This window comes from Leptodactylus fuscus, chromosome 6 (genome assembly GCF_031893055.1).
Source record: "Leptodactylus fuscus isolate aLepFus1 chromosome 6, aLepFus1.hap2, whole genome shotgun sequence".
Taxonomy (NCBI): Eukaryota; Metazoa; Chordata; class Amphibia; order Anura; family Leptodactylidae; genus Leptodactylus; species Leptodactylus fuscus.
The window spans coordinates 120,539,903-120,567,000 of record NC_134270.1 but is presented as its reverse complement, the minus strand read 5'-3'; the positions used below and the strand labels follow the sequence as shown (position 1 = coordinate 120,567,000).

The 27,098-nt window shown below is 41.3% G+C and overlaps 1 protein-coding gene across 2 annotated transcripts in view; it reads right to left on the bottom strand.

Moving 5' to 3' along the window:
• The window catches only part of ITGA3 (integrin subunit alpha 3), a 53,025-nt gene extending 26,226 nt beyond the window's left edge, over nucleotides 1-26,799 (bottom strand). For both annotated transcript variants that reach the window (XM_075278262.1, XM_075278263.1), the window contains exons 1-5: nucleotides 26,143-26,799; nucleotides 14,634-14,761; nucleotides 8,650-8,729; nucleotides 1,906-2,149; nucleotides 1,709-1,792 (exon numbers count right to left, since the gene is read on the bottom strand). In XM_075278262.1, the coding sequence (XP_075134363.1) occupies nucleotides 1,709-1,792; nucleotides 1,906-2,149; nucleotides 8,650-8,729; nucleotides 14,634-14,761; nucleotides 26,143-26,312 (706 nt within the window). In that variant the 5' untranslated portion in view covers nucleotides 26,313-26,799. The remainder of the gene's footprint in view (nucleotides 1-1,708; nucleotides 1,793-1,905; nucleotides 2,150-8,649; nucleotides 8,730-14,633; nucleotides 14,762-26,142) is intronic.
• Nucleotides 26,800-27,098: the final 299 nt, after the last annotated feature.

The following is a 27,098-nucleotide window of genomic DNA, read 5'->3' as shown; positions in this document are numbered from 1 at the left end:
GTTAATAAAAAACACAAATGTCTTTTATCAGATATCACCTCACACACAGCTTAGTCATCATAGGAAGCTTATCTAAAGGATATAATTCAGTATAGCAGATCTCTTGGAAGTGCTATGTAATATACCATATACATGCAATGCAAAAGTACGGAATACAATTAGACCCATTAAAGTGAGAAGTAGTTGGGGTTGGTTACCCCCTAGTCAATTCAAGGCTAGCTCTTAACACACTTCCATGCCTACGTTAATGTAGGGTATCTTGGCTTTCATGGTAGATGTGTACAAGAGGTCCAGCTATAGAGGGTGAGGTTGAGAAATTCCCAAAAAGTTGGGACAAAAGTTCAAATTATAAATAAAACAAGAATACAATGATTTGGAAATCTTATCTCACCATATTTTAGTCACAGCAGAATACAAAATACATATCAGAAGATGAAAGTTAGACATTTTTCCATTTCATTTGATAAAATGAACTCGTTTAGAAATTGATAGCAGCGACAAGTCTCAAAAAAGTTAGAAAAGGGTTAACAAAAGGCTGGCAGAGTAAGTGATAGGGTGCATTCACACTTCGGATACGCTGACTGATTCTGAAGGTTAAAACACGTTCAGAATCAGCGCGTATAAAGCAGATCCCATTCATTTCAATGGGAGCCGGGATACGAGCGCTCCCCATTGAAATGAATGGGCTGCTTTTTTCTCTACGAGTGCTCCCATTGAAGTGAATGGGAAGTGTTTAGAAGCGCTCACGTGTACGGCTCGGAATGAGCAGAGCGCTTACGCCGTGTGAAGGGGCCCATAGAGAAAAAAGGGAAGTTGTCCCTGTCATTAGGACGGTTATGGCAAATAGGTAGGGACAGGGGCTGGGTCGAGTTTAGGACTCACTGTCTCTGTCTTTCCCTTCCTCCCAGGTTTCAGAGACAGCAATGGGGAATTGCTCAACTAGCAATTCCCTTACAAGGGGATTCTACCCAATGGTAGACATGGCTTTATCCCAACTTTTATGAGATGTGTTTCTGCCATCAATCTCTAAAAGAGTAAAGTACTTCAAATGAAATAGAAAAACATCTTACTTCCACCTTTTGATATGTGCTCTGTTGTAAATAATTATGGTTATATCGGGTTTCCAAATTATTAAATTTTTGTTTCCCTCAACTTTTTTTGGAATTGGGAGTGTACTGAGGATGATCGGTAGATTGAAATCATCATGGTATATAGGTAGATTGTGATTGGCATGGTATACAGCATCAGACATCATCAGAAAGCCATCACATGAGCCAGAATTGCTGTACCATTTATACGAGTGGCGCACTAAAGACACCACTGACTTATAATGGATCCATCAGCATCCATTCTGCATGTTGTGTTGTGTTGTGACCCTCACAGAAAAACAACCATCACAAATCCCCGAGTAAAATAATTTAACAGAGATGTGAACAAAGCCTTATACCTGTTTTGACATTCTCATAGCCTTGATCACTTACCAACTACCCTGTATAATAATTTTATCATTGGCCACCACTTGCTGCAATCACCTTTGATGAACCAAGATTGTGCTTGGTCTTGAAAAGTCAACCTATACCCCTTTGTTCAGATGATGTTTCACCTATGTTTCCTTGCTATCCTGTCTAAGTATCCTTCTCATCAAGTGCAAAGTATGGGCAAACATCGAAAATGGTAACTCCAGAATGGATGATAATGGAATACTTACCTAGGTAGATGTTAGAAGGTCCATCCTTTGGGAAAGAAGTCTCAATTAAATCCCAGTGATCTCTCTGTAGAACATAGTCTGTACCTGAAATACATGAGGAAATCAAGAATATCTATTTTTAGTTTTTTTTACACACAAGGCAAGTCACTTAGTTATTCAGGAATACATCTATGATATGATATTTAAGAAAGTCCTACCTTGCCAGTTGTAGGCACCTGGAGCTCCAAAGTACAGCATGTCTTCAGTGATGCCACCACTGATGCCCATTTGGCACATGCCAGTATTCTGGTGGTCACTGCTAGCATCACACATCTCGTAATGATAGGTCTGCCAGTCATCATTGTCACTGTATCCTAAGTCGTTTCCTCTTACATAACACTTCCCAATCATCTTAAGTGGTTCTCCAGACTTAAGGGCCACGGAGTATCGGTGGGCACACATCTGGCAGAGAAAATGAAGGAGAAGAATTAACGCTATACATCTTCATACTGAAGGATCTTACACTAATCTATAATATAACTTCATCCACTACTGGTATATTTAACCATTTATGAAGGCAGCTATTTGGGGCCTTATGCACAGTGATTTTTTATTTGTAACGTTTTCCATTTTCCATTGATGTAAACATTTGATGACAGGTTCTAATAGCCAAACACAGATGACAGACCGGAGACCCTTTTTAACCCATTGTAAGTTCCACTTCCCTCCGTATAACCACTTAGCATTGGAAGAGTGAACACAATTAGTATTATATCCAATCCCAGTCACTGCAGTAGGTTGTCCTGTACAAAGAGCGTCTGCTGCATATTCCATCTTATGAGTTAAGGGGTTGTGCATTCATGGGGAGCGATCTTCTAGAATCTTCTGTTATGGCTATTTATCTCATGGCCAGACAAGTGTCTCTTGCTCTGGCAGACCCAGTGTGTCCATAGATTGCGCAGACATTTGGATGGGCTCATGCAATGCGTTATTTCCACTAATACTACAGGAAAACTTAACATTTATGAACAGATTTCCCCACAGATTACATTGATCACTAGGAGATCCACTAGATCCTCATAGATTGTAAGCTCTTTTGAGCAGGGCCCTCAGTCCCATTGTGTGAAATGATGTTCTTTGTTATGTATGTCTGTATCTGAACCCTATAAATTGTACAGCGCTGCGGAATATGTTGGCGCTATATAAATAAAATGTATTATTATTATTATTAGGACGATACTTTGTGATCAGGTTATTGCCAAGGTTTGCTGTCCAGATCCCTTCATTTTGGTGCACAACAGCAAGAGTAGTAAGATCTTTAAGGACAAGTGATCATTCTTTTATGCTTATTCTATGTGGTTTTTGTGCTTATAGCCACTATAACATTGTTACACTTTAACCTGTACTTTGTATTACTGTATACTTTATTTTATACAGTACTGTATATCATCCAGCTCTATTTTTATACTTTGTATTCCAGTCATATTTTATGTTACTTTGTAAAACTTTGACTCACATTATACTTTAAACAGCTATTAACCCCTTCCTGCACTGTGCCGTACTATTATGTCGAGCTGAGCATATAGTTAACGCTCAGCTCAGTAATAGTATGGCGCTGCAATGCCACGGGCACAGAAGCTGTACCTGCGGCATTACATACTGCTCTTGGCTGTGTAATACAGGCAAGGGCCTGAATCAGTCGCCGGAGTTGGAAGATGCTCCAACTATGGCGGATTAACTCCCTGGATGCCGTGATCAATAGCAATCACGGCATCCAAGTGGTCCGAGGACAAGATTGCCCCCTCTCCCCCAACAACCCCCCCACAATAAGATCGCAGGTTCTGAGGTGTTGCCCTGGCAGCCAGGAGGCTGGGCCACAGCCCCCTAACTGCCTATGCATAGTTCCCATAGGAATTAATGTGTCATGTTCTGCAAGTCCAGTATCAAGTCACCCAAGTTAAAAAAAAAAAAAAAAAAAAGCCCCAGCTTTATGTTCAGAACATTTACAGTATAATGTAAACATGTTAAGCATCCCCATGTGAGTATAAGCCTCACTATACAAAAATAGTGTTATTTATTCCGTACAGTGAACGACGTAAAAAAAAAATAAAAAAAAATACCACAATGTGCAAATTAACGTATTTTGATCACTTTGCTTTCCCCAAAAAATAACAATAAAAAGTGATCAAAAAGTCATACATGCCAAATATTGATACCGAAATAAAGAGCCCTGACATATCCCCGTCAACAGTACAACAAAAAAGTTATAGGTGTCAAAATACAAGAAAACCGTTAATTTAAAAAAAAATTATGTTTTATTTGTAAAAGCGGTAAAACGTAATAAGTAATAATATGAATATAGTATCATTGTAATGACCCACCGGGGGGGGCCACACTGTAGGTTAGCACTGTAGCCCTGCAGCACTGGGTCCTGGTGTTCAAATCCCGCCAAGGGCAAAAAATCATCTGCAAGGAGTTTGTATGTTCTCCCCGTGTTTGCATGGATTTCCATCCCATATTCCAAAGACATACTGATAGGGAAAAATGTACATTGTGAGCTCTATATGGGGCTCACAATCTACATTAAAAAAAAATTTTTTTTAAAAATGACCCACCGGGCAAAGCTGTCATTTTTCATGCAGAGTGAACACCGTGAAAACAAAATACAAAAAATTGTGATAGAATTGTGTATTATTAAGGGGCCACACGGTGGCTCAGTTGTTAGTACTGCAGCCTTGCAGTGCTGGAGTCCTGGGTTTGAATCCTACAAAGGGCAAAAAAACATCTGTAAGGAGTTTGTATGTTCTCCCTGTGTTTGCGTGGATTTCCATCCCATACTCCAAAGACATATCAATAGGGAAAAATGTAGATTGTGAACATTAAAAAAAAAAAAAAAAAATTCTATTTTTTCACATGGTCCCCAAAAATGTAAATAAAAGCTAATCAAAACATTAGATGTACCCCAAAATGGTGGCAAAAGAAAGTAAAACTCATCATGCAAAGAATAAGCCCTCACATAGCTATGTAGACAGAAAAATAAAAGAGTTTGGAATTTTGGAAGACGGGGAGGGAAAATATGAAAAAAGTTACCGAGCATTAACGTATAAACTACACTGCATCCTTAAAGGGTTAAACACTTTGGTATATCTTACTGTCTGTCATCCCACTGTATTTCATCCTTTAACAATATATTTATAAGACCTGATTGATGAAAAAGAGGAATTCGCTTCTAGCATCACCTATTGGAAGGTAGCTCCCTACCCAGAATCCTTAGCAGGGCATGCACAGTCTAATACGTCCCTGTACCAGTCTCTCCCCAATAAGAGACATTACTCCTTCTGACAATATATTTAAGAAATGTCTGACTTTATAAAGGGCTCTATAGTAGCCATAAAAGCTTTCCTGATGGCAGGGGCTACTAATGCTATTGCTTTGTAAGTCAATATAGAGTATAACACCATTCTAATAATTAAATCCAGTCCCAAAAAAAAAATGTAACTGCAGAATATGCAGTATCTTAATTATACAGCGGGTATTGCCTACATCTGCAATTTTAATTCCAGCGTTCAACATAAAGGATAATAAGTGTTTAGTCTGGAAAATGAGTTTTGCTGATATAAACTAGGTTAATTCTATGTTAGAAAGATGTTTTCTTGAAAGGTTTTTTGATTACTGCAGCTATGGTTAAATAGGTAGTGCATACATTCTAAAATTGGCCACTAGAGGCACCATAGATGGTATTCCTTAAAAATAATGTGTTATCAAAAAAATGAACTTTTATTTTATTTCAGCAGCTGTCAAGCTAGCCTGCTGCTGAACTCATTCCTCGAGCTGTGTCCTTGATTGTCCTGGTATCTCAGCAGCTCGCTGGGACACCATATAATAAGTGTGTTGTTGGTGTCGATGGTCCGCCTCAGCTCCGCTTGAGGAGAACTCTGTGACTTCTGACTACCTTCATAGCTCTCGTCATTTGCGACAAGTTAGATTTTCTTTTTACAGGCATGTTGAATATTGGCAAACTGCCAATTTGGATTAAAGGTGTTTGCCCATGTCAGTGTTTCAGCAGTGCCAGAAGCAGATCAGATAATATGCAAATGTGTGTACACTGAGGGTTAGTGTGTGTTTTCACAGAGAGATAACAGTCCTGGCTTTCACAGAAGTTGAGATAAGAGAAGTATAATATTGTATGTGAACATAAATTCATAACAGTTGTGAAGCCATGTCATTTACCGGGATAAAAGGTAGCCTATGGTTTAATCGAGGTTACAATCTATCTATGTGCCAAATTTCATTCAAATCCGTTCAGCCGTTTTTGCTTGATTGAGTAACAAACATCCAAACACAAACTTTCACAATTATAATATTAGCAGAATAGGATAGGATAGGATGCATGATAGTTGTGATCATCAGTGTGCTGATAAGGTGGCTGTTGCAAAGAAATCTACAGAAAACAAGCAGTCTCTCTATAGTATATGGCTTAGATGCCAGAGTCAGAACTGCAGGATTTTTAGGATTTTTTTTCTCAACAAAGCTTGAAAATACCTTCATTGAGAATGTGGAACGTTGCATTGAACACTGGGTAAATACATCAGCTTTACTTTGGATTTTAATCCATGGAGTGTGGTTTCCTTCTTCAGATTATTGATATTTTGATGGTGCAGTCACCACTTGGATCATGCATCAGCTATTTCAAGTGCAGCTCTTATTGAAGTTTTAACGTCAGGAATCTAAATATCCATGATCCTACTTCCCTACACTGCAGAGTAATTCTCTTCTAAGCAGCACTGGTGGGAGAGACTCTGTATGGCATCTGCATTTGTCACATGGATATTGCTTTAAGGTTGCTAGGCGTACCAGTCAAACTTTGGCTGGGTCTGTTCAGTCAGTAAGAGGTTTGAAATGCAGAGCCAATCAGGGCTGTACTTCAACATCCAATCCAGGGCTGAGGTAGAGGAATTGACCCTAAAATAGCTGCCCGTGACTGCATTACTTTTCTAGGCTCTGTGTTCTCAGAAATGGCTCCCATCCCTTCCCTGTTTCCTGCTGATTTACTTGCTTATTGATTTATGCTTGCTTTCCTGGTTATTCCCCCTCTTGCTAATTTGGCTTTGTATGTGACCTTCTGGACTTGACCATGACTTATATTTCTGATATTCCTCTACTTTTATTTGGGCTATTCCCTCCGGTTTTTTTTGTTTGTTTGTTTTTATTTTTACCCTGGCTTGTGTAATAGTCTCTTAACCACAATAAGGCTTCCGGTCCTTAGCTTGTAAATACACTTGGCACTTTGTTCTTGCAGAGGGCTCTGGTGAATATCTCAGGGTAGCCTTATACTCTGCAAACCAAAGTAGTATAAGATTATAGGTAGCCTGTTTACTTGTTGTCTGTTGGTCCTGGCAGTTACCCGCTGCAACTGAAGGAAGGGTCCACTCTTTTTCCTCTCATTTACCCAATTCCTATTAACAGTTCAGAATCATCTGTTCACTGTACAATGGGTATAAAGCAAAGGAAAACTAATCCTATAAATACAAGAGGAGCAAAATCAGAAAGCAGTACTTAGCTTATGTGTAAACTAGGCCAGAGAAAACAGGGATCCATGCCTCTTCCCTAATGCCTTCCAGTTTGGTCAGAAGAGACAGAACTTTGCATTCCAGGTCTCTTTTGCAATGGGAGGAGGTTTGTGCTGCAACAAGCTGCCTCCTAGCTGGAGACAAAGGAACTATCCTGTCCTTATTGTTACATAGGCACTTAAAGTGTCCTAGAGAAGACAAATGCATTCCTCCCTGGAAATACATATAAAGATTTTACAAAGCTAAAGATCCCTGATTTATTTGCTTTAGTTTATATACAAACAGGCTGCAAAGAGGAGACGTCTTAATGATATTTATTCTTAATACATTCAGAATAATCAATGCTACAAACATTAAGGCCGCTGCACAGGCTTTCACTCAGTCTTATTGATCTGTAGTTGCTGAGTTATAGTTCAATTTTGTCTCGACATGAACCTTCCATAGCAGTCAAGCTGTGCTGCTGCACAGAAGTGGTGGCCATATTAGCTGTCACCCTGCTTTCCCAGGATCAGATCACGACAATAATGTTCTGATTATATTTAATAAACCATGTTGTAATTTAGATGTACGCTACTTCTAAGATCATATGACCTACACAGAACTGTGAAGCTCAGGCACAGATGTCATGGCACTGATCTCACAATGACATTGCACCAAGATAATTGTATCAGACGTCCTCCTGTACCAGCAGGCCGTGACAATTATGATGCACTGCAGATGTGAGGCCGTCTCCAATATCCTGGTGTGCCCGCTCATGTTTGGGACAATGCCATAGTGAGCACAAATGGTTTCTGCACAGTATGAAGTGAATTATATGGAATTATGTGAGTCAATATTTTAATTACCATCCAGACCAGATATGTAACTTGAAACTCATGGGCCCTAAAGCAAAATCAGCCCCCTCCCACCTATCATATGGCATTTATAACAGATGTCTTCTTATGTGGGGTGACTGCTACTTCTGTACCCCCTATGGATATGCCCCTGATCCGGGCAACTAACAAAGGACATATCACGCAAATGATGACTCACCTAATGTAACGTTAATTAGAACTCATTAATCAATCATTAATAATTCATATAAGCAACATTACATTCTTTTTAGGAGTTTCTTATCTAAGGGTGCATTCACACTGAGTAAACGCTAGCTTATTTTGTAGAGTAAAATTACACTTGTAAATTTTGCTATCCCATTGACTTCAATGATGTTTTTTTACAAGTGTAAAAATACGCCTGTAAAAAATACGCCTGTAAAAAATATGCCTGTAAAATGTCATTGAAGTCAATGGGATAGCAAAATTTACAAGTGGAATTTTACTCTACAGAATAAGCTAGCGTTTACTCAGTGTGAATGCACCCTAACATAGATTAGGCCATCACCTATATACTTACCAACACCCGACCTCCAGGTCCCTGTGATGCCAATGTAACTCCCAGCCACATGTCCTCGATAACATTAGTGCCAGGCAGGTCTGCACAGAAAATATCAGAATGTCAAACAAACAAAAGTTTCAGTCTGTTCTATAAGGAACATAATGCAATAAGGGGTTGTTTTGAAATTTTTCCAGAAAGGACACCACTCTTGGCCATTGTGGATTCAGCTGCAATACAATACAACACTACCTATGGGTAAACATGGTAAGGGGGAGTTCACGCGAAATAACGTGCCACGTGATGTGGCAAATATACGGCGTGTGAGACTTTGCGGGCCGTATACGCTCCCATTGATTTCAATGGGATCCTGGATCGTATACGCCGCGTTATTTTGCGGCCGCAAAATAACGCGGCGTATACAAGACTAACTCCCATTGAAATGAATGGGAGCGTATACGGCCCGCAAAGTCTCACACGCCGTATACGTGCCACATCACGCGGCACGTTACTCCGCGTGAACTCCCCCTAATGGTAATGGAAAAAGGCCAACCCTTTATGTCTAATCCTGGACGATCCAGGATTTACCGATGAATCCCTATTAATTTTACGATACCCATCATGCATTGAACCATTTCATTTTATTTGTAATATTCAGTTTTTTAGAGTAAGGTCTGTTTTATGATCTAGACTGACAATTTCCATAGACACACAGGCCCAGATATGCTATTGTTGTTAGCAAGACACTGGCATAAATGTGGAGAATCTTTGGCGCGTCTCGGTACAGCTTGGTGCATCTAACTTAAGCTAAAACTTCTAAATTAAAGCTAAGGTAAAGTATGATACAGTCCTATGAAAAAGTTTGGGCACCCCTATTAATCTTAATTATTTTTAGTTCTAAATATTTTGGTGTTTGCAACAGCCATTTCAGTTTGATATATCTAATAACTGATGGACACAGTAATATTTCAGGATTGAAATGAGATTTATTGTACTAACAGAAAATGTGCAATATGCATTAAACCTAAATTTGACCAGTGCAAAAGTATGGGCACCTCAACAGAAAAGTGACATTAATATTTAGTAGATCCTCCTTTTGCAAAGATAACAGCCTCTAGTCACTTCCTGTAGCTTTTAATCAGTTCCTGGATCCTGGATGAAGGGATTTTGGACCATTCCTCTTTACAAAACAATTCAAGTTCAGTTAAGTTTGATGGTCGCCGAGCATGGACAGCCCGCTCTCAAATGATCTGAAAACAAAGATTGTTCAACATAGTTGCTCAGGGGAAGGATACAACAAGTTGTCTCAGAGATTTAACCTGTCAGTTTCCACTGTGAGGAACATAGTAAGGAAATGGAAGACCACAGGGACAGTTCCTGTTAAGCCCAGAAGTGGCAGGCCAAGAAATATATCAGAAAGGCAGAGAAGAAGAATGGTGAGAACAGTCAAGGACAATCCACAGACCACCTCCAAAGAGCTGCAGCATCATCTTGCTGCAGATGGTGTCACTGTGCATCGGATAACAATACAGCGCACTTTGCACAAGGAGAAGATGTATGGGAGAGTGATGATAAAGAAGCCGCTTCTGCAAGCACGCCACAAACAGAGTTGCCTGAAGTATGCAAAAGCACATTTGGACAAGCCAGCTTCATTTTGGAAGAAGGTCCTGTGGACTGATGAAACAAAGATTGAGTTGTTTGGTCATACAAAAAGGCGTTATGCATGGCGTCCAAGAAAAACAGAATTCCAAGAAAAACACTTGCTACCTACTGTAAAATTTAGTGGAGGTTCCATCATGCTTTGGGGCTGTGTGGCCAATGCCGGCATCGGGAATCTTGTTAAAGTTGAGGGTCGCATGGATTCCACTCAGTATCAGCAGATTCTTGAGAATAATGTTCAAGAATCAGTGACGAAGTTGAAGTTACGCCGGGGATGGATATTTCAGCAAGACAATGATCCAAAACACCGCTCCAAATCGACTCAGACATTCATGCAGAGGAACAATTACAATGTTCTGGAATGGCCATCCCAGTCCCCAGACCTGAATATCATTGAACATCTGTGGGATGATTTGAAGCGGGCTGTCCATGCTCGGCGACCATCAAACTTAACTGAACTTGAATTGTTTTGTAAAGAGGAATGGTCCAAAATACCTTCATCCAGGAACTGATTAAAAGCTCCAGGAAGCTTCTAGAGGCTGCTATCTATGCAAAAGGAGGATTTACTAAATATTAATGTCACTTTTCTGTTGAGGTGCCCATACTTTTGCACCGGTCAAATTTAGGTTTAATGCATATTGCACATTTTCTGTTAGTACAATAAACCTCATTTCAATCCTGAAATATTACTGTGTCCATCAGTTATTAGATATATCAAACTGAAATGGCTGCTGCAAACACCAAAATATTTAGAACTAAAAATAATTAAGATTAATAGGGGTGCCCAAACTTTTTCATAGGACTGTATGTCAGCTGGACAAGGTGCTCAAACTGTAAGCTCTTGTGAGCAGGGCCCTCACTCCTATTGTTTGATATGTTTATTTCTTTGTCACATTGTAATGTCTCATGTTGCCGGTTCATGTGTCCTCTGATTGTAAAGTACTAAAGAATATGTTGGCGCTAAATAAAGAAAGATTATTGTTACTAATAAAGTACGATATGTCAGCTGAACATGGTAATGTATAATATATCAGCTTCACATGGTAAAGTACGATATGTCAACTGGACATGGTAAAGTACGATATGCCACGTGGACATGGTAAAGTACGATATGTCAGCTGGACATGATGAAGTATGATATGTTGGCTGGCTCACTGCAGATCACTCTTGGTACTGTGCGCAGCCAAAAGTTGTATGCACCAGAGAAGAATCATCTTTACATAAAAGTCATGGACAAGAATCACATTTACGTAGGGGCAACACGGTGGCTCAGCGGTTAGCATTGCAGCGCTGGAGTCCTGGGTTTCAATTCTGCCAAGGACAACGTCTGCAAGGAGTTTGTATGTTCTCCCCTTGTTTGCGTGGATTTCCTCCCATACTCCAAAAAACATACTGATAGGGAAAAATGTACATTGTGGGCCCTATATGGGGTTCACAATCTACAATAAAAAAAAGTCACATTTAGGTTGGGGCCCCAAGTGTTGTGTTTTCTGTGGGCTGGTACATAGGGCTTTAGCCTTAGGGCCCCTTCACACGGCATAAGCGCGCCACTCATTTAGACATGTATACACGTGTCCGAGCGCGGGGCTTCAAAACAGAGCCCATTGATTTCAATGGGAAGCGCGCGTATATCGGCATATAAATGAAAGTTTAATTAGCCAGTTAATTGGTTACTATTGTGGTGTACATTATATTCTCATCTAATAAAGTTGATATCCTTACAATTACTGCACGGCACACTAACTGCTTCATCTTTGACTTTATTAAAAATATCATCACACAAGACAAAATAAGTTGCTGACCCCTGATCTAGAGGATTTGTAAACTGTCTAAGCTTATGCTGACTTAGTATTAGTAAATCTGGGTCCTATTATCCAGCTCCCACAGAGTGAATAATGCTGAGCAGCAATACTACACACAACCTGTGGGCAGGTGTGGCACTGTTTCTGGAATAAAGCATTGTACAATCTCTTTAAACAGGAATTCGGGGCATGCTGGGAGTTATAGTTGTGCACCAGCTAGAGAGTATCAGGTTGGAGTCTAATGTCGATGATAACCTGCTGTTTTTCAGCTGTCAGTTGATGCCTCCCATTACCCTGCACCTCCTACAGACTGGAGACATGCGGGAGTTGTACCAGCAGCTGAGAAACATCAGGTTTGTAGACCCCTGACTCATGGAATTCCAGGCACAGCCATAATAATGTCATATTTACACTACTAAATTGAAAGGAGCCAACACTGGGATACATGAGTGCAAAATATCAATATATTCAGAGGTCAGAGACTCTTCATAAATCCAGCCATGCCCACACCTATTAAGACTGGCATACAAAACCACCAGTCTTAATAAATGTTCCACAGTCACTGTTTGGTTCATGATTGTAATGTGGCATCACCATCTGAACATATAAGATATATTATTTATTTAGCACCATGATATTCTGCAGACATTGTGAGTCCCTGTCTCACATAGGGCTCACAACCCACATTTTCCAATGATTACATCTTTGGAGTGTTGGAGGAATTCCACACAAACACAGGGAGAACATACAAACTCCCTGGAGATATTGTCCTTGGCAAGTTTCAAACCCAGGACTCCATCGTTGCAAGGCTGCAGTGCTAACCACCGAGCCACCATGCTGCCCTATCAACTATCCATTTCTTTCATGCCCCATGATATCTACAAATAACAAATAACTCATGGGTTGCACCCAATGACCAACTTAGCTTTGACACTGCTGACAAACCTAGCTCTGCTACATCTTATTAACGCTACCATGCTACTTCTGATAAACTGAAAAGCCTCCTGCAGCTTTTGTCCCGAGAGCAGCATTCAGGGACCAGATTTTCACATAGATGTATTTAAGGCCTTGGGTGAGATTCATGTTGTAGATAAATTAATTCTACATAAAACTCACAGTTGGAGCATCTTTCTTTAGAACACTGCATTATATGGATGCTCTATTAATCCTCTAGGAAATGTATGAAAATAATTGCCAGGTGTTACCACTAGAGATGAGCGAACAGTGAAATATTCGAGATTTGAGATTCATTTCAAGTAGAGCCTCAATATTCGACTACTCGATCGAATATCGAATCCCATTGTAGTCTATGGGAAAAAATGCTTGTTTCAGGGGAAACCACTATTCGACTAAAGGAGAGTCACCAAGTCCACGAGTAGCAGGAGGAGAGTGTTTAGGAGGAGCGCTGTGCAGTTAAAGCGCACGGACTCCATTACAGTCTATGGGTTCCGTGCGCTTTAACTGCACAGCGCTTGCAGTTGCACTGATAAAAGGTTAGCTCCCTCGTAACCGTAAGTTGCCAGCTCTCCCGACTAGCAAAGACGAGCCTGCGGCAAATCAACGCTGGTTCTGCAGCAGGCTCGTCCTTGCTAGTCGGTAGAGCTGGCAGCTGGCTGTTACGAGGGAGCTTACTTTTTCTCATAGGAATGAATTGACCAGCGTTGATTGGCCAGTGTACAGCATTCGGCCAATCAACGCTGGTTCCGCCGGAGGCTCGTCTGTGAGGAGGCAGAATCTAAAATTGGACCACAATGGAGACTGCTGTGGTCCGATCTTAGACTCCGCCTCCTCAAAGACGAGCCTCCAGCAGAACCAGCTTTGATTGGCGGAATGCTGTACACTGGACAATCAACACTGGTCAATTCATTCCTATGAGAAAAAGTAAGCTCCCTCGTAACAGCAAGCTGCCAGCTCTCCTGACTAGCAAGGACGAGCCTGCTGCAGAACCAGCGTTGATTTGTCGAATGCTATACACTATATAGCATTTGGCCAATCAACGCTGGCTCTGAATCGAATATTTACTGCGAATAGCTAGTAGTATTCGATCGAGTACGAATATTTTGAATACCGTAGTATTCGATCGAATACCTACTCAATCGAATACTACTCGCTCATCTCTAGTTACCACCCTTCTTATCTATAGGGTGTGTCCCTACAAAGTCTGATCCTATTCAATCAGTACTGAAAGTGTCATACTGTATATGGACAAACCCTATAGACAAGAGTAATGGAGAAACACACAGTTGATAATGATACAGGGTTCTAAGAAAAGATGCTCCAGAATAGAAATTTTATAGGAATACACGCAATCACTAAATGTCAGGGTAGTAGAATGATCTTCTGTTAAAACTTAGTCCCCCTGCCCTTCCTGGAATCTGCCCAGGTTTACTCTAGATTTATGATAGGTTCCCTTTCAATAACCATATTTCCACCAGGATCAGAGAGGGTCACCTGTGGACATATTGCTTTAATGCTGCAGCCGGGTATCCCATTAATGCTTTATAGATAGTATCATAGCAGAAGACAGGTGATGTCCAAACTCACTTTCTTGATCAACAGAGACTCTGAAACAGTCAGATTTGGACATTGTGATGGGACAGGCATAGACGGCTCCTGTTCTGTTAACATTCACATTGGGGGGTGCTTTATCTTGGGGAGCTCCAGACAGCATTCTGTAGAGACAAGCAATAGTGTTATTATATTAACATATTATATCTATATTATTACAGGATGCATTTACTTATGCGTTTACTTAGGATGCATATATTGTCCTGTGCCAAAGTTTTAGGGCTCGTTCACACGGAGTAAACGCGGCACGCAATGTGGCGCGTTTACGGGACATTTGCGCCGCGATTTTGACGGTGTATGTTTGCGGTCACGTTAGCGCCGCTTTAACGCAGCGTTAACGCTACCGCAAACATGCACCGTCAAAATTGCGGCGCAAACGTCCCGTAAACGCGGCACATTGCGTGCCGCGTTTACTCCGTGTGAACGAGCCCTTAGGTGGGTATGCAAAATAGAAGTATAAAGAGTTTATTGTTGTCACTTAACAGATACAAAGTGAATGGAGAAAAGAGGAATCTAAATAAAATCAATATTTAGTGTGACCATCAATTCACCCAGGTACACGTGTACATTTTCTGTAGGAACTTGGCAGGGAGGTTGTTCCTAACTAAGAACTAAGCACAATCTTCTGTGGGTGTAGACTTGCTCAAATCCTTCTATCTCTTCATTTAAGCCCAGACAGACTGGATGATGTTGCGACCAGGGCTCTGTGGGGGCCATATCATCACTTTCAGGACACCAAATACTGATGGGATTTAGATTTCTCATTTATTCATTCACTTCATTTTATTAACTGACAAAAATAAGCTATTCACACTTCTAGTTGGGAAAACATTTTTTTCCACACTTGCCTAGAATTTCTGCACAATACTATATACTATGGACACATAACAGAACTGCCTTGCATTACAGTGCACACCTCATGAGCAACTGCAGACGTCTCAGGATGATATTCCTCTTATATCTAATCCTCGAGCACATGCTCTATGATGAAGGGATATGAGTCCAACTTCTAGGGAGGTCCCAACTGTATAAATACGCTCTGGTGAGCTACATGGCATCTCCCACTCATGCCCTGTAAGTCTATGCACCTAAATACAACAAGCTATGCTGAATATGTATGAATTCTCCTTATACCTGCCTTGTAAAATCCAAATAGTGGTGATAAATGGTTTCTGTACAGTCCGGCTAGATAATACTACTCCAAGCTATAATTTATTCTCTCCTCCATACCTATGCCCCTCCATCCTCAGCCATCACCCACCTTGCAGATACTGTGTTTAGACATAAGGTTTGCTGCTTTAAATCATCAATACTAGGAATGTGTCTGGGTAAAAGAATTTAATACTAGAAGTGTATGAATCCTTACATATCTGAAATATATGTACGTCATTCCCCTAGACCCCTAATACAGTAAAGGGGCGCACAGCACTCGTATCAGCCCCTTCCACTACTAGCAGAGAAGATGGTCACAATGATCCTACAGCATTTGTCAATAGAAAGTATTGTTGGGCCCCGCTGGGGCTCATATGCGATATACTGTATGTACCACGCCCTTGCTATTGGTTGCCAAAGCAAGCTGGGATGTATAGTCCAAGGTAATGTAGACTATGGAATGAGTGTCAAACAAATCATGGAATTGCTACAAATTAGCCAGGACAGTAACAAAAAGGGTTAATACCTATTGAACTTTGCATCCTAGTTATTAATGCATACTGGGAGATGTAGTGCTACAAGAGCTGGATAACCACAGGGTAGTGCATGCGGTCTATGATCTTCCAGATGATAGAGTTGCAGCTGTCTGTATAAAATACTTCCGACCCGAGGGGGTTAACGTCTGGAGAGCTGTACAGAGTCGGAGCTGTTATATCTTGTTCTTTGGCACAATTAATTCAATGCTTGCCTTAAAGCACCTGTAATGTTGTGTAATTGATTTGTTGCTGGGTGGGGGAGTTATGATGGATACCCCTACTGGGAATAATATGAATAATATGAATTTCTGCCCTACAAGGGGTTAATGAGGTGAATGATCCCAGTGGGGGCTAGCGGTAATAGATTTGTTGGTGACTAACCGGAGGCTACCTGGATTTCTGGCATGCCTGGGGTGAATCAGAGGAAGCGGGAGACAGCACTTATCATACCACACCCTGAGTGACACACAGCGGGCAGTGCCAGCCTCCCATACACTGCAGCATAATGCGAGCATGGGCAGCTCGCATGGGTGCTGTGCCAAGCTTCAATGACATACAATACTAAGGAATTAGGCCATGCTGGGGTTGTGCCAACGCACACTTGCTGCTAGTTCTACAATGACGGGCAGTTACTCAGAGAATAGACATAGCAATTTCTACACACTATAGGTGCCAAATAACATATATAATAATACCACAATGTGACAGCAATACACACATCAAAGCGGCATATACCATAATGCCAGCAATGTATAAACCTTAGGGTCGGACCATGCGTAACATATGCCAGTACTCATTGGAAAACGTGGTGGGCATATCCTTTCTATGTATGGCACTGCATATAGCAGGTTGGCACTAAACTAAATCATAGACTCTCAGAGATGCTAACCTTGAAGTGCAAGGATATTCTGCAATGCATAAATAGTCCAAATTCATTGGTAATTTCCATGATAGGCATCAGAGCAGTAATAAAGATAAGTGCTGCTTATGCGGGTACTGATGTACTGGGCAGACAAGGACAGGTGAAAATGGTTTTCAGCAATTCTATACACAGCGCACTGGGCAAACTGAGGACACGCCAACCTCTAACTCATAAGAGGAAGCAGCTCTGCAAAGTGGATGCAGTATTCTGAATGCTGATTTTCTTACCCAAAGTATTCTATATATATATTGCTTATGGCATATCAAATCTCCAGCAACCTGGAGAATGGCGCGACCTACACTACCATTCTGCAAGCTAATGAAGGGGCTTGCTCAGCTATTTTTCTGTATCAGCTTTAAAGGGGTTCTTTAACATTTCTGCCCTAGCTTTATGATAGAGTATCCAATTTTAAGAAATGAAGTTCTGACCTCCTGGGACCCTGGCTGATCAGCACAATTCCTATTGCCTTGCATTTGTGTAGTTATATGACTTTGTTAGATCTGTTTGTTTTTTTATTTTTGTCTTACCCTATTATTCACATGAAAATCGGCCATTTTTTTTTTTTACAGGCGCATTGATTTCAATGTCTGTGAATGGGGGCCATTGACATGACAGATATTCTGACGGTCTATTGTAACTGTAGTCCTGTGATTATATATATATATATATATATATATATATATATATATATATATAGTCTTATCTGTCATATATGTAAACAGAGCAGATAACAAGATATGTCCCATGAACAAAGTGTCGGCTACACCATGCACAAAGATATGTCTACAGCACTCAGTAGGAACTCACATTGACCCCTGACTAGAGATAAGGAAGCTGAATGAAGTCTATAATGCCTCCTGAGACAACTTCTGCCTCCCCCTTTCTTAGCGTGTTCCAACATGATAAGTACAGACGTGATCTGTGGGCTACAAGGACAGACATTGGGCTAGGGAGGAAGGACAGCTGTATAGTTTATACATATAGTACATCTATAGGCACTGAATAAGCAGGTGTAAGAAGTAAATACACTGACACCTCTGTAGAGTCCAGGCACCATGTAAAACAAGTAAGTCATAAAACTCCCCGTTGCTATCTCTTAGGCTGGTTGCATTAAATGAATAGGAGACACGGAAGCAAGGGCCGCAACATAGGACAGGAATAACACCTGTTCTATATATTGTGGCCCGGGCTGTTGGCCTGTACAAGAGAGTGAAATTCATGCACGTGTGTACGAACTCATTGAAATGAATGGGTCAGTCTGCTATCCATGAAATACATGGATAACACACTGAACATGGCCATGCTCATCTGCAACCAGCCTAACTTAGACAGGCAGTGGACTTAAGCATAGCTGCATGATTGGATTAAAAAGGGTTAGTTTGTAGTCTGTAACCATATAAGTCTGTAACCCTAGAAACACATAATTCTGCAAAAGAACTGTATACACATGACAATTTGTGAAAAAGTATACATACTCTTTTATTGTAAATGATGGCTGTAAAGTGCCTCTGGCATCCTGACTATTGCCACACCCTATGTACAATCTGGTCTATAGAAGGCGGCTTTTATATGGCTGCCATTCAAAATAAGGAGCACATGATGGCCAAAGGTCACAATGATATCCTATACAGAAGAATGTGGATAATATAGAGCGGTGCTAGTTAATCTTTTTTTATTTCAATAACTGCACTAACCAAGTGAAATAATCAATAGTAATGCAGCAGGAGACACTATAGCTATAAACAGGACTACCCGGATCACAAAGCTTGAAAATCCAAAAGCAGACTCTTAAAGGGACCCGCCATATTTTAGTTTGCTCTGCTGCACACAGAGTAAAAATTTGTTGCACTTGGAGATCAATTTAGTATGAGGATGACTGTAATGAAATTCACCAGCCCACTACCCACAGCTGAGGTGCCCTCTAACGGGTCTAAACTCTAAACTTCATTCTCCTTTAAGACTGGCATTCCTTACTTTGGCCGGTATTCGAAATACTCGTACTCGGTGGAATACCACACGGTAAACGCAGTAAAAATTGGATTCCCCTCCCAACTTCCCTGGCGCTTTTTTTACATCAATAACTTATGCAGGGAAGGTGGGACAGGAACTAGGACAACGTAGGCATTAAAAAAAAACAAAAACGTATACAGTAGAGATGAGCGAGTAGTGAAATATTTGAAAATTCGATTCGAGCAGACCTCAATATTCGACTGTTCGATCAAATACCTACTCGATCGAACACTACTCGCTCATCTCTAATCTATACCCTTAGTGAATATTCTTTATATTTCACCTTCGATAGGTTGCACCTGGCATAAAACAGACTTTGAATGCATAGGATGGGGGTGTCTTAATAATAGACGTGTGTGTAATTCAACACTTTGACCATACAGAGCTTGCGGGTTGTCTACAAACAGTCCTTACACTAGGTGAATGAGATTCACAAGCTGGAATTCACTTGTCATTCCAATTTACACATTCATTTGTACACAGGTTTTTACTCGTCTACTGGAATTCGTGAGTCAACTAAAACCATCGGACCAGGACTCAATGCCGCAGTTTATAGTTTCTCCCAGAGTAAAGCAGATGGTGAGACCTCCAGTCACAACACCCATGGAGATGTGCTCCAGCGTCATGACCACATTTTAAGCGTGGCTTAAAAGATGAGGTCCAAACTGGGGTACCCAACTATATCATGCAAAGGATCATCTAACCTAACCATGGTCCTTAGTGAAATCCTTCATTCATGCTCTTCCAGTAATTTATGACTGTTGAGATACTTGTCATTGAATAGCAAGAACCAACCAATCAAGAACCCACATTGTTTGCAACTCAACGTTCCCAGCCTTTGCCTAATATAGTAACAACAGGCATCTAATGTACCTCTACAAAATGGCAACAACCATTACCACTCTGTCAACGTATTTGGCACCCAAAGAAATCAATGGAGCCACAGTTGACTCTCTAATAGAGGAGATCCATATTGGGGTACCACACTATATCTGTTTAACATGCATGGCGTTGCCTAACCCAACCTTGGAGAAATCCTTCACTTGTGATAAAAGCTCATTCAGATCTCTACAGGAATCTGTGTACTTTTGCTGTGTGTATATGAATAAAAAGTGCACGCCATGAGAGAAAATGTCACATTTTTCCTCTATTTTAGCAACATTAAATCAGACAGGGGCCCTTTAAGCTGATGTACTCCATTGGACTTAGGAAACAATTTTCAGAAACGTGGTTATTGTATAATTTCTAAAGGATTATGGGATTTTAGTCCTATTGTCTCTATGTACTGTAGACGCTGCCAGGAGTGTGATCCGCACCCTGGTGTAGCCTCACCAGCATTACTTTCTTTTGCTAAAGGGAGACTGAATGAATGAATTCTGCCCCACAGGGCACAGATTTTCTCAGAGATGAGGTATGTTCAGAAGGGAGGTGCTGAGAGAAGACTTCAAGAATCTATGGAATGCGTGGCAGGAAATGGAGACTAAACACACACCTATATACTCACTCCTATATACTGCACAGGTAAATAGAGTATACTGCAGCTACAAATATCAGTAAAAACTCGCTAAAAGTCATCCAAAATTATAGATTTTATATAGAGAACAAGCTAATATATATATATATATATATATATATATATATATATATATATATATATATATATACACACACTATAAACAATATATTATATTTGGGCCATGATACAGATTTTAGCGCTCTCTTTACTTGGTTTCTTTCTTTAAAATAGCATTCTGTTTATATAGTGGGGACAAGCATTCTCTCATCAGTCACTATCTTTTTGCACACCTTTTTGGCAACTGTTGACTTCCGTATCCCATTAATGCAACTCTCTAATGTGTTGCTTGAAGTCCACTCATTCACAAAGTGTTAATCTTTGACCTAAGCACTGAATTTATCAACACTTCCGGTAGCATCCTGGCAAAATGGGCATACTGGAAGACACAAAAACTTCCGCAGGAAGCAGGGGAGGGCATCACCCATTATCATGAGACAGAAGGACTGTGGTCAGAGACCAGGAATTTGCTAATAAGACACAGCAGTCAAAACAACGTACACAGATAATCTAATAACATAACACAATAATCACAAAATCTGTCTCGGTAGGGTCAAGTATGACAAAAGTGCATGTCCTATAATGAAATCTGTCCGGCACAGTTGTGGAATATTGGAAGGAGCACGTCAGGTAATACTGATATACTGTTATTTTTAGTAATGGGTCAGAAGTGGTGAAGTATGGCAAAGGTTAGACAAAGATACGGTATATGCATTAATCCCCCCAGTTTTTTCACTAGGCATAACATACTATACGGATATATTGACCTGGAGTGTCCTTTAAGGAGGTGTCCCCAAACTATACCTCTAAATGTCTTCATCCATAGTCCTCTACTAGTCTAAGGCTCTATTCAGATAATGTTATGCACATCAGTTTTTATGTATTAGGGACATCCTTGAAGAAATAATTTTATATCTGAAGGTCTGTATGCTTCCTTATTAAAGAGACGGTCTCATCAAAGGTTTAGCTTAGTGATCGATCACAACAGAGCAGATTTATCACACCTTGTACTCCAGCTATCTGGTATAAAATGGCAGGTCAAAAGTCACATTTTTTGTCACAAGCCATCTCTAAGCAAAAATTGTGACTTTTCATTCACCAGTTTTATAAAAATGGATGAAGCAGGGTAGGGATCTAGGCAGGCCACAGCGGGAATGTTGTGGCCTATCAGATTTACTATAACTTACACCGGAAAACTGGAGCAAGTTATAGCTGAAATCTCCGCCAATCCCTGGCTGCGGTAGTCTATAATTCGGGTGAATGGGATCTCCCAAGAGATCTGAATATTTCTAGCAATCTCACTTTGATGTAGCCAGTTATTAAAGGGGTTGGCTTCTTCAGACCAATATTGAGAGGGAAATGTAAAATTGTTTGTATAATAAAAAGTTGTACAATTTTCCAATATACTTTCTGTATCAATTCCTTACAGTTTTCTAGTTCTCTGCCTGCTGTCATTCATTCTGTTAGGGGGCGTTCACACTACCGTCTGTGTCCGACAGGTAGTGTCCGCTCCTAGTGTCCGTTCAAAATCTGGCACGGACATTAGGAGCGGACACTAGCTGTGTCCGTGACACCTGTCATTTATTTAAATGGCGATTGGGTAGTGTCCGCTCCTAATATCCGTGCCAGATTTTGAACGGACACTAGGAGCGGACACTACCTGTCGGACACAGACGGTAGTGTGAACGCTCCCTTACTCCTAGTGGTTAAAATCAGTCTATGGTCATGTGATGGACACATAGGTGCACAGCTCATTATAGTCACAGCACAATAATCAGACATCTGCCTAGTAATGAGCTGTGCACCTGTGTGCTAGTCACATGACCAGGGACTGATTTCTTTTATCCAATGGGAGAAAGCAGAATGAATGAAAACAAGCGAAAATCTAGAAAACTGTAAGGAATTGATACAGAAAGTATATTGGAAAATTGTGCAACTTTTTATTATACCAACAATAATATTTGTCTCTCAATATTAGTCTGAAACTGGCCAACCCCTTTAACACTGTCGAAGTACATTTTGGTCTCTACAAAAGAAATATTAGTTGATTGTATAATAAGCTGGCCATTCAGTGGTTAGATGACCTCATAGGTTGTAAGCTCTTGCGAGCAGGGCCCTCAGTCCCATTGTGTGAAATGACGTTCTTTGTTATGTATCTGTCTGTATTTGAACCCTACAAATTGTACAGTGCAGCGGAATATGTTGGCGCTATATAAATAAAATGTATTATTATTATTATTATTATGACCATGTAAGGGAGCCTTCACACGATGTTACGCTGTGCTCATTCTGAACGTAAAATTCGTTCAGAATGAGCGTGTAAAAAGCAGCTCCCATTGATTTCTATGGGTGCCGGCATACGTGCGCTACCCATTGAAATCAATGGGAGGCTTTTTGGTACTTTTCCGTTATCGGTCCATCGCAGACACCGGGACATGCTGAACTGCTGACTGCTGGCCCGATGCTGGCTGGCACTGGAGCTGTGTAAAGGAGCAGCGGATCACAGGACGCCAGAGAGGGGCGCCCATACCCTGCCCTCATTCGGAGAGGATGGTGACGGGGTCGAGATGTGGGTTGACTTGGGGATTGCAGTGATTGTCGGTGTGCACAAGCTTGTCAGCAGCCAGGCTGCATGTCCCAGTGCCGGGAGGACACGGTGAAGCCGGACGTCACCACCTGATGCTGCGGCTGCAGTGACATGCACACAGCATCTGTCACAGTGGCACACCGCTCACACCAGGCCGGGCTCCACCATCCTCTCCACACCGCAAGTGAGGGCAGGGTCTGGGCGCCCCTCTCTGGCATCCTATGATCCGCTAATGCTGAACTGCACTCTATGTTGTGATATTTTCCTTTTATTATTGTCCCCATTGGCTAGAATGTAGAATTATTTTCAGAATAAAATGAATAAATGAATAAAACATAGAAAAGGTACATCTGCATTATATACATGTCATTGTACACATGCAGTTTTCTGTGGAAACAGTTGTAAGAACACTCCCTAGAACTGTTCCTCTAAAGGGGTTGTCCTCAATTTACTTTATTAGGCCGGTATTCGTAACACTGCTGCGACAAGTCATAACCCACACCGATTCGCTACCTCACCACTATGGTTGATTGATGGCCCACGTGTGAATAAGGCCTTAAGGCTCATGCACGTGGTATATATTAGTATTTCTGTGTACTGCTGATTGGCAGCCTGAGATCCACAAATTTTACTTCCAGGTAAGAATATGCTTTATGGAGGCATCATACAACAGCACATGGACCTAGTTGGACACTGTATACCACCAAACAGGATCCGTATAACAAGTAAAGTCCAAGTTTTAAAGACATCCAAGACCCAAAATAAATGAGCTATTGCATGTTCAGAATAGCTGATCAATGCGGGGCCACGTGTCACACCCCAACCAAATCTCCTAGGGATAAACCATTAATTTGGGCTCTTGGACAACTCTTTTAATCTTAGGCTCTGAACTTAGATCACATAGTTACCTAGGATTGTACTGAGATCTAAATACGGATAATATATAATATACTTTTTATTGCCTTGTTCTAAGTTCGCCGCCGTCTACTACCCTGGCATGTGACTTGTGCACTGCTGTGTCAGTGTGTACCATTGGTCTGTACACAGCTATTTGCACATCCCGCCCTGCAGGCACTATAAAACTTTCTTATCTGCAGGTGAGATGAACAAAGGAGGAAGAAAGTAAAGCTTTTCAGTTACTTGTTCAGGGAACATCTCCTGGAGCCCCTCCCATGCCAAAGCCTTGTACATTAACCCCTTCTGTGCCAGTCTGCTGTGTATTGCACATTAAACTCTTTCCCGCCACCAGTGTTACACAACTCTAGGATATTAGTTATATACTCTTCACTCACACACACAAGAAGTAAGAAGTTATTCCCCAATGTAGCTACCAAAGCAGCAATAATTGCTGCATTAACTCTTTAACATCCTCCACTAGTAATTCTTAGAAGAATTTACAATGGGAAAAATCATGGCCTCCATGTTTACTACGGCTTACACCTTCTAAGTACCACTTTATTAGTATTTGCAATGCATACAGTGTCACACTGACCCACCAGTGTACCAGTGGATCATCCGGTGAGCTTAGTCTCTAACAAAATAATGGTCCAGCAGAAAACACCCAAATTTGAAGGGTACCATGATATATTTCCTAGGGGTTGTTAAAGGGTGTCATTTATTTAATCAATTTACCCGGTGAGCCCCAGGCACCTCCAGCCGACACTGAATGAATGCCTCCCTTAAGTTTAACATGTTACTCCAAAAGAGTGTTCTCCAACCTGTAACTCCAGCTGTTCCAAAACCACAACTCTCATACGGTTGTCTGGGAATGATGAGAGTTGCGGTTTATAAACAGCTGGAGAGACGCAGGTTAGAGAACCCTGCTTTAACAGATGCTATCTCATTCCACATCTGCTCATAGCAATGATCACATACTGTAGTTTAGATCCATGTCCAGGATGCCGAGTACAACATGATGATATTGTTCACAACTCATCAGTCTGCCTTGTGTTTGATACATTATAATAACAACTAATAGTCTCAGCAGATCATATCCACTCTAGCTGGTATCATAGATGTTACAACTATCATTATTATATCTATTCAATTGCTAGTTTATACATAGGTGCCCATAGAAAGATAGAAAGCAAGGTCAATGCTATAGCTTACATCAATATCACTAGTATAAATGTATGTATAGTTATTTATACCCATGTATTGTCTGTATGGCTAGGTATTTAATAAATCAGATATGAAGGTAGAAAGATCAACTGACATAGAGAAAGATCAATTGATATCAATAGAGACATAGATGATAGATAGATAGATAGATAGATAGATAGATAGATAGATAGATAGATAGAGTGAGTGAGCAATTAATATGAGATAGATAGTAGAGAGATAAAAAGAACAATTATATGGGGGGAAAAGGAAAGAAAAGAAAAGAAAAGAAAAGAAAGAAAGAAAGAAAGAAAGAAAGAAAGAAAGAAAGAAAGAAAGAAAGAAAGAAAGAAAGAAAAGAGAAGAAAAGAAAGAATGAATCATGTGCACATTGTGAAAACAGCCAGGTCACTGTCACTGGTGCCTATATCTGAATATTATAATGAATACCCCTCCATGACACGTACTAATGTATGAACAGATACCCCTGCCATTACACCCTGAAGCCCCCCACAGTGACATGTTCCTCTGTATAGACACTATTACCCCAGAAATGCCCCCATACTGCAGGTGTGTACCCCTCGTGCCCCTGCCCTAATACTTACAGGTAGCGCTGCTGCCCCTGACTCTGCTGATGAAATGAGACTGAGAACCCGAATAACCCTCCGGGTACCCCCGCCTGCTTTATAACCGGGAACTGGGTGTCCACATTAAAGCCATAGCATGCCAGGCACAGCCCTAGGAGCAGGCAGACCGCAGCCGGGACCATCCTCATCCTCCTCAGGACTTCGGCTCTGACCCAGGTCCGTGTTGTGCTGGTTCTGTCCCTGGTGCTGATCACAGGGGTAGGATTTGGGATCAGTGATCTCTCTATGAGGCTCCTGCCTGTGTCCCAGCTGCTGCATAGAGTTCAGTGCCGGCACCAGTCTGGGTCCTCAGCAGCCTAAACTTGATCCCAAAGGAATCCTGCAGATCCCATGAGTGCAGATCGCTTCCTAGTGCAGATCCTGTGTCACCTCCTGCAGAGTGAGACCTGAGTGCTTGCCCAGAGCCTGCCTCCCCCTGTCAGACCCTCCTCCAGCCCTTGCACCCTGTGCCAGGCCCTCCCATTGCACTGGCTGCTGCTGCTGCCCCTTTCCCTCTCTCCTTCATTTCCACCTTCCCAGTCTCTCTTTGGGCTTTCCCTTCCCTCTACTCCCTCGTTTCTTCCGGTGAACTTCTCCCTTACACCCGGTACAGATCCCAAGCAGGTTCTCTTAAAGGGGCCGCCTCCCCTGCACCTGCTTGTGCTGGGAATGACTGGAGGGAGGGGGCGGGGATCCTGGGAGGGAGAGCTGGGTTACAGCTTTCTCACACTGCTCCTATAAAAGTCACAGTGCCCAAATATCAGCCAGAGACTTCACACAACCCTGTCACTGCACTCACAAATAATCTGTGCACACCAGCCAGCCCGCACTGTGTACACACAGGCAAGGACTACTACTACTCACAAGGATAATATCACTTCCAAACAACATCACAGGCAATGACTACTACACACATAGACACCATCACCTCCAAC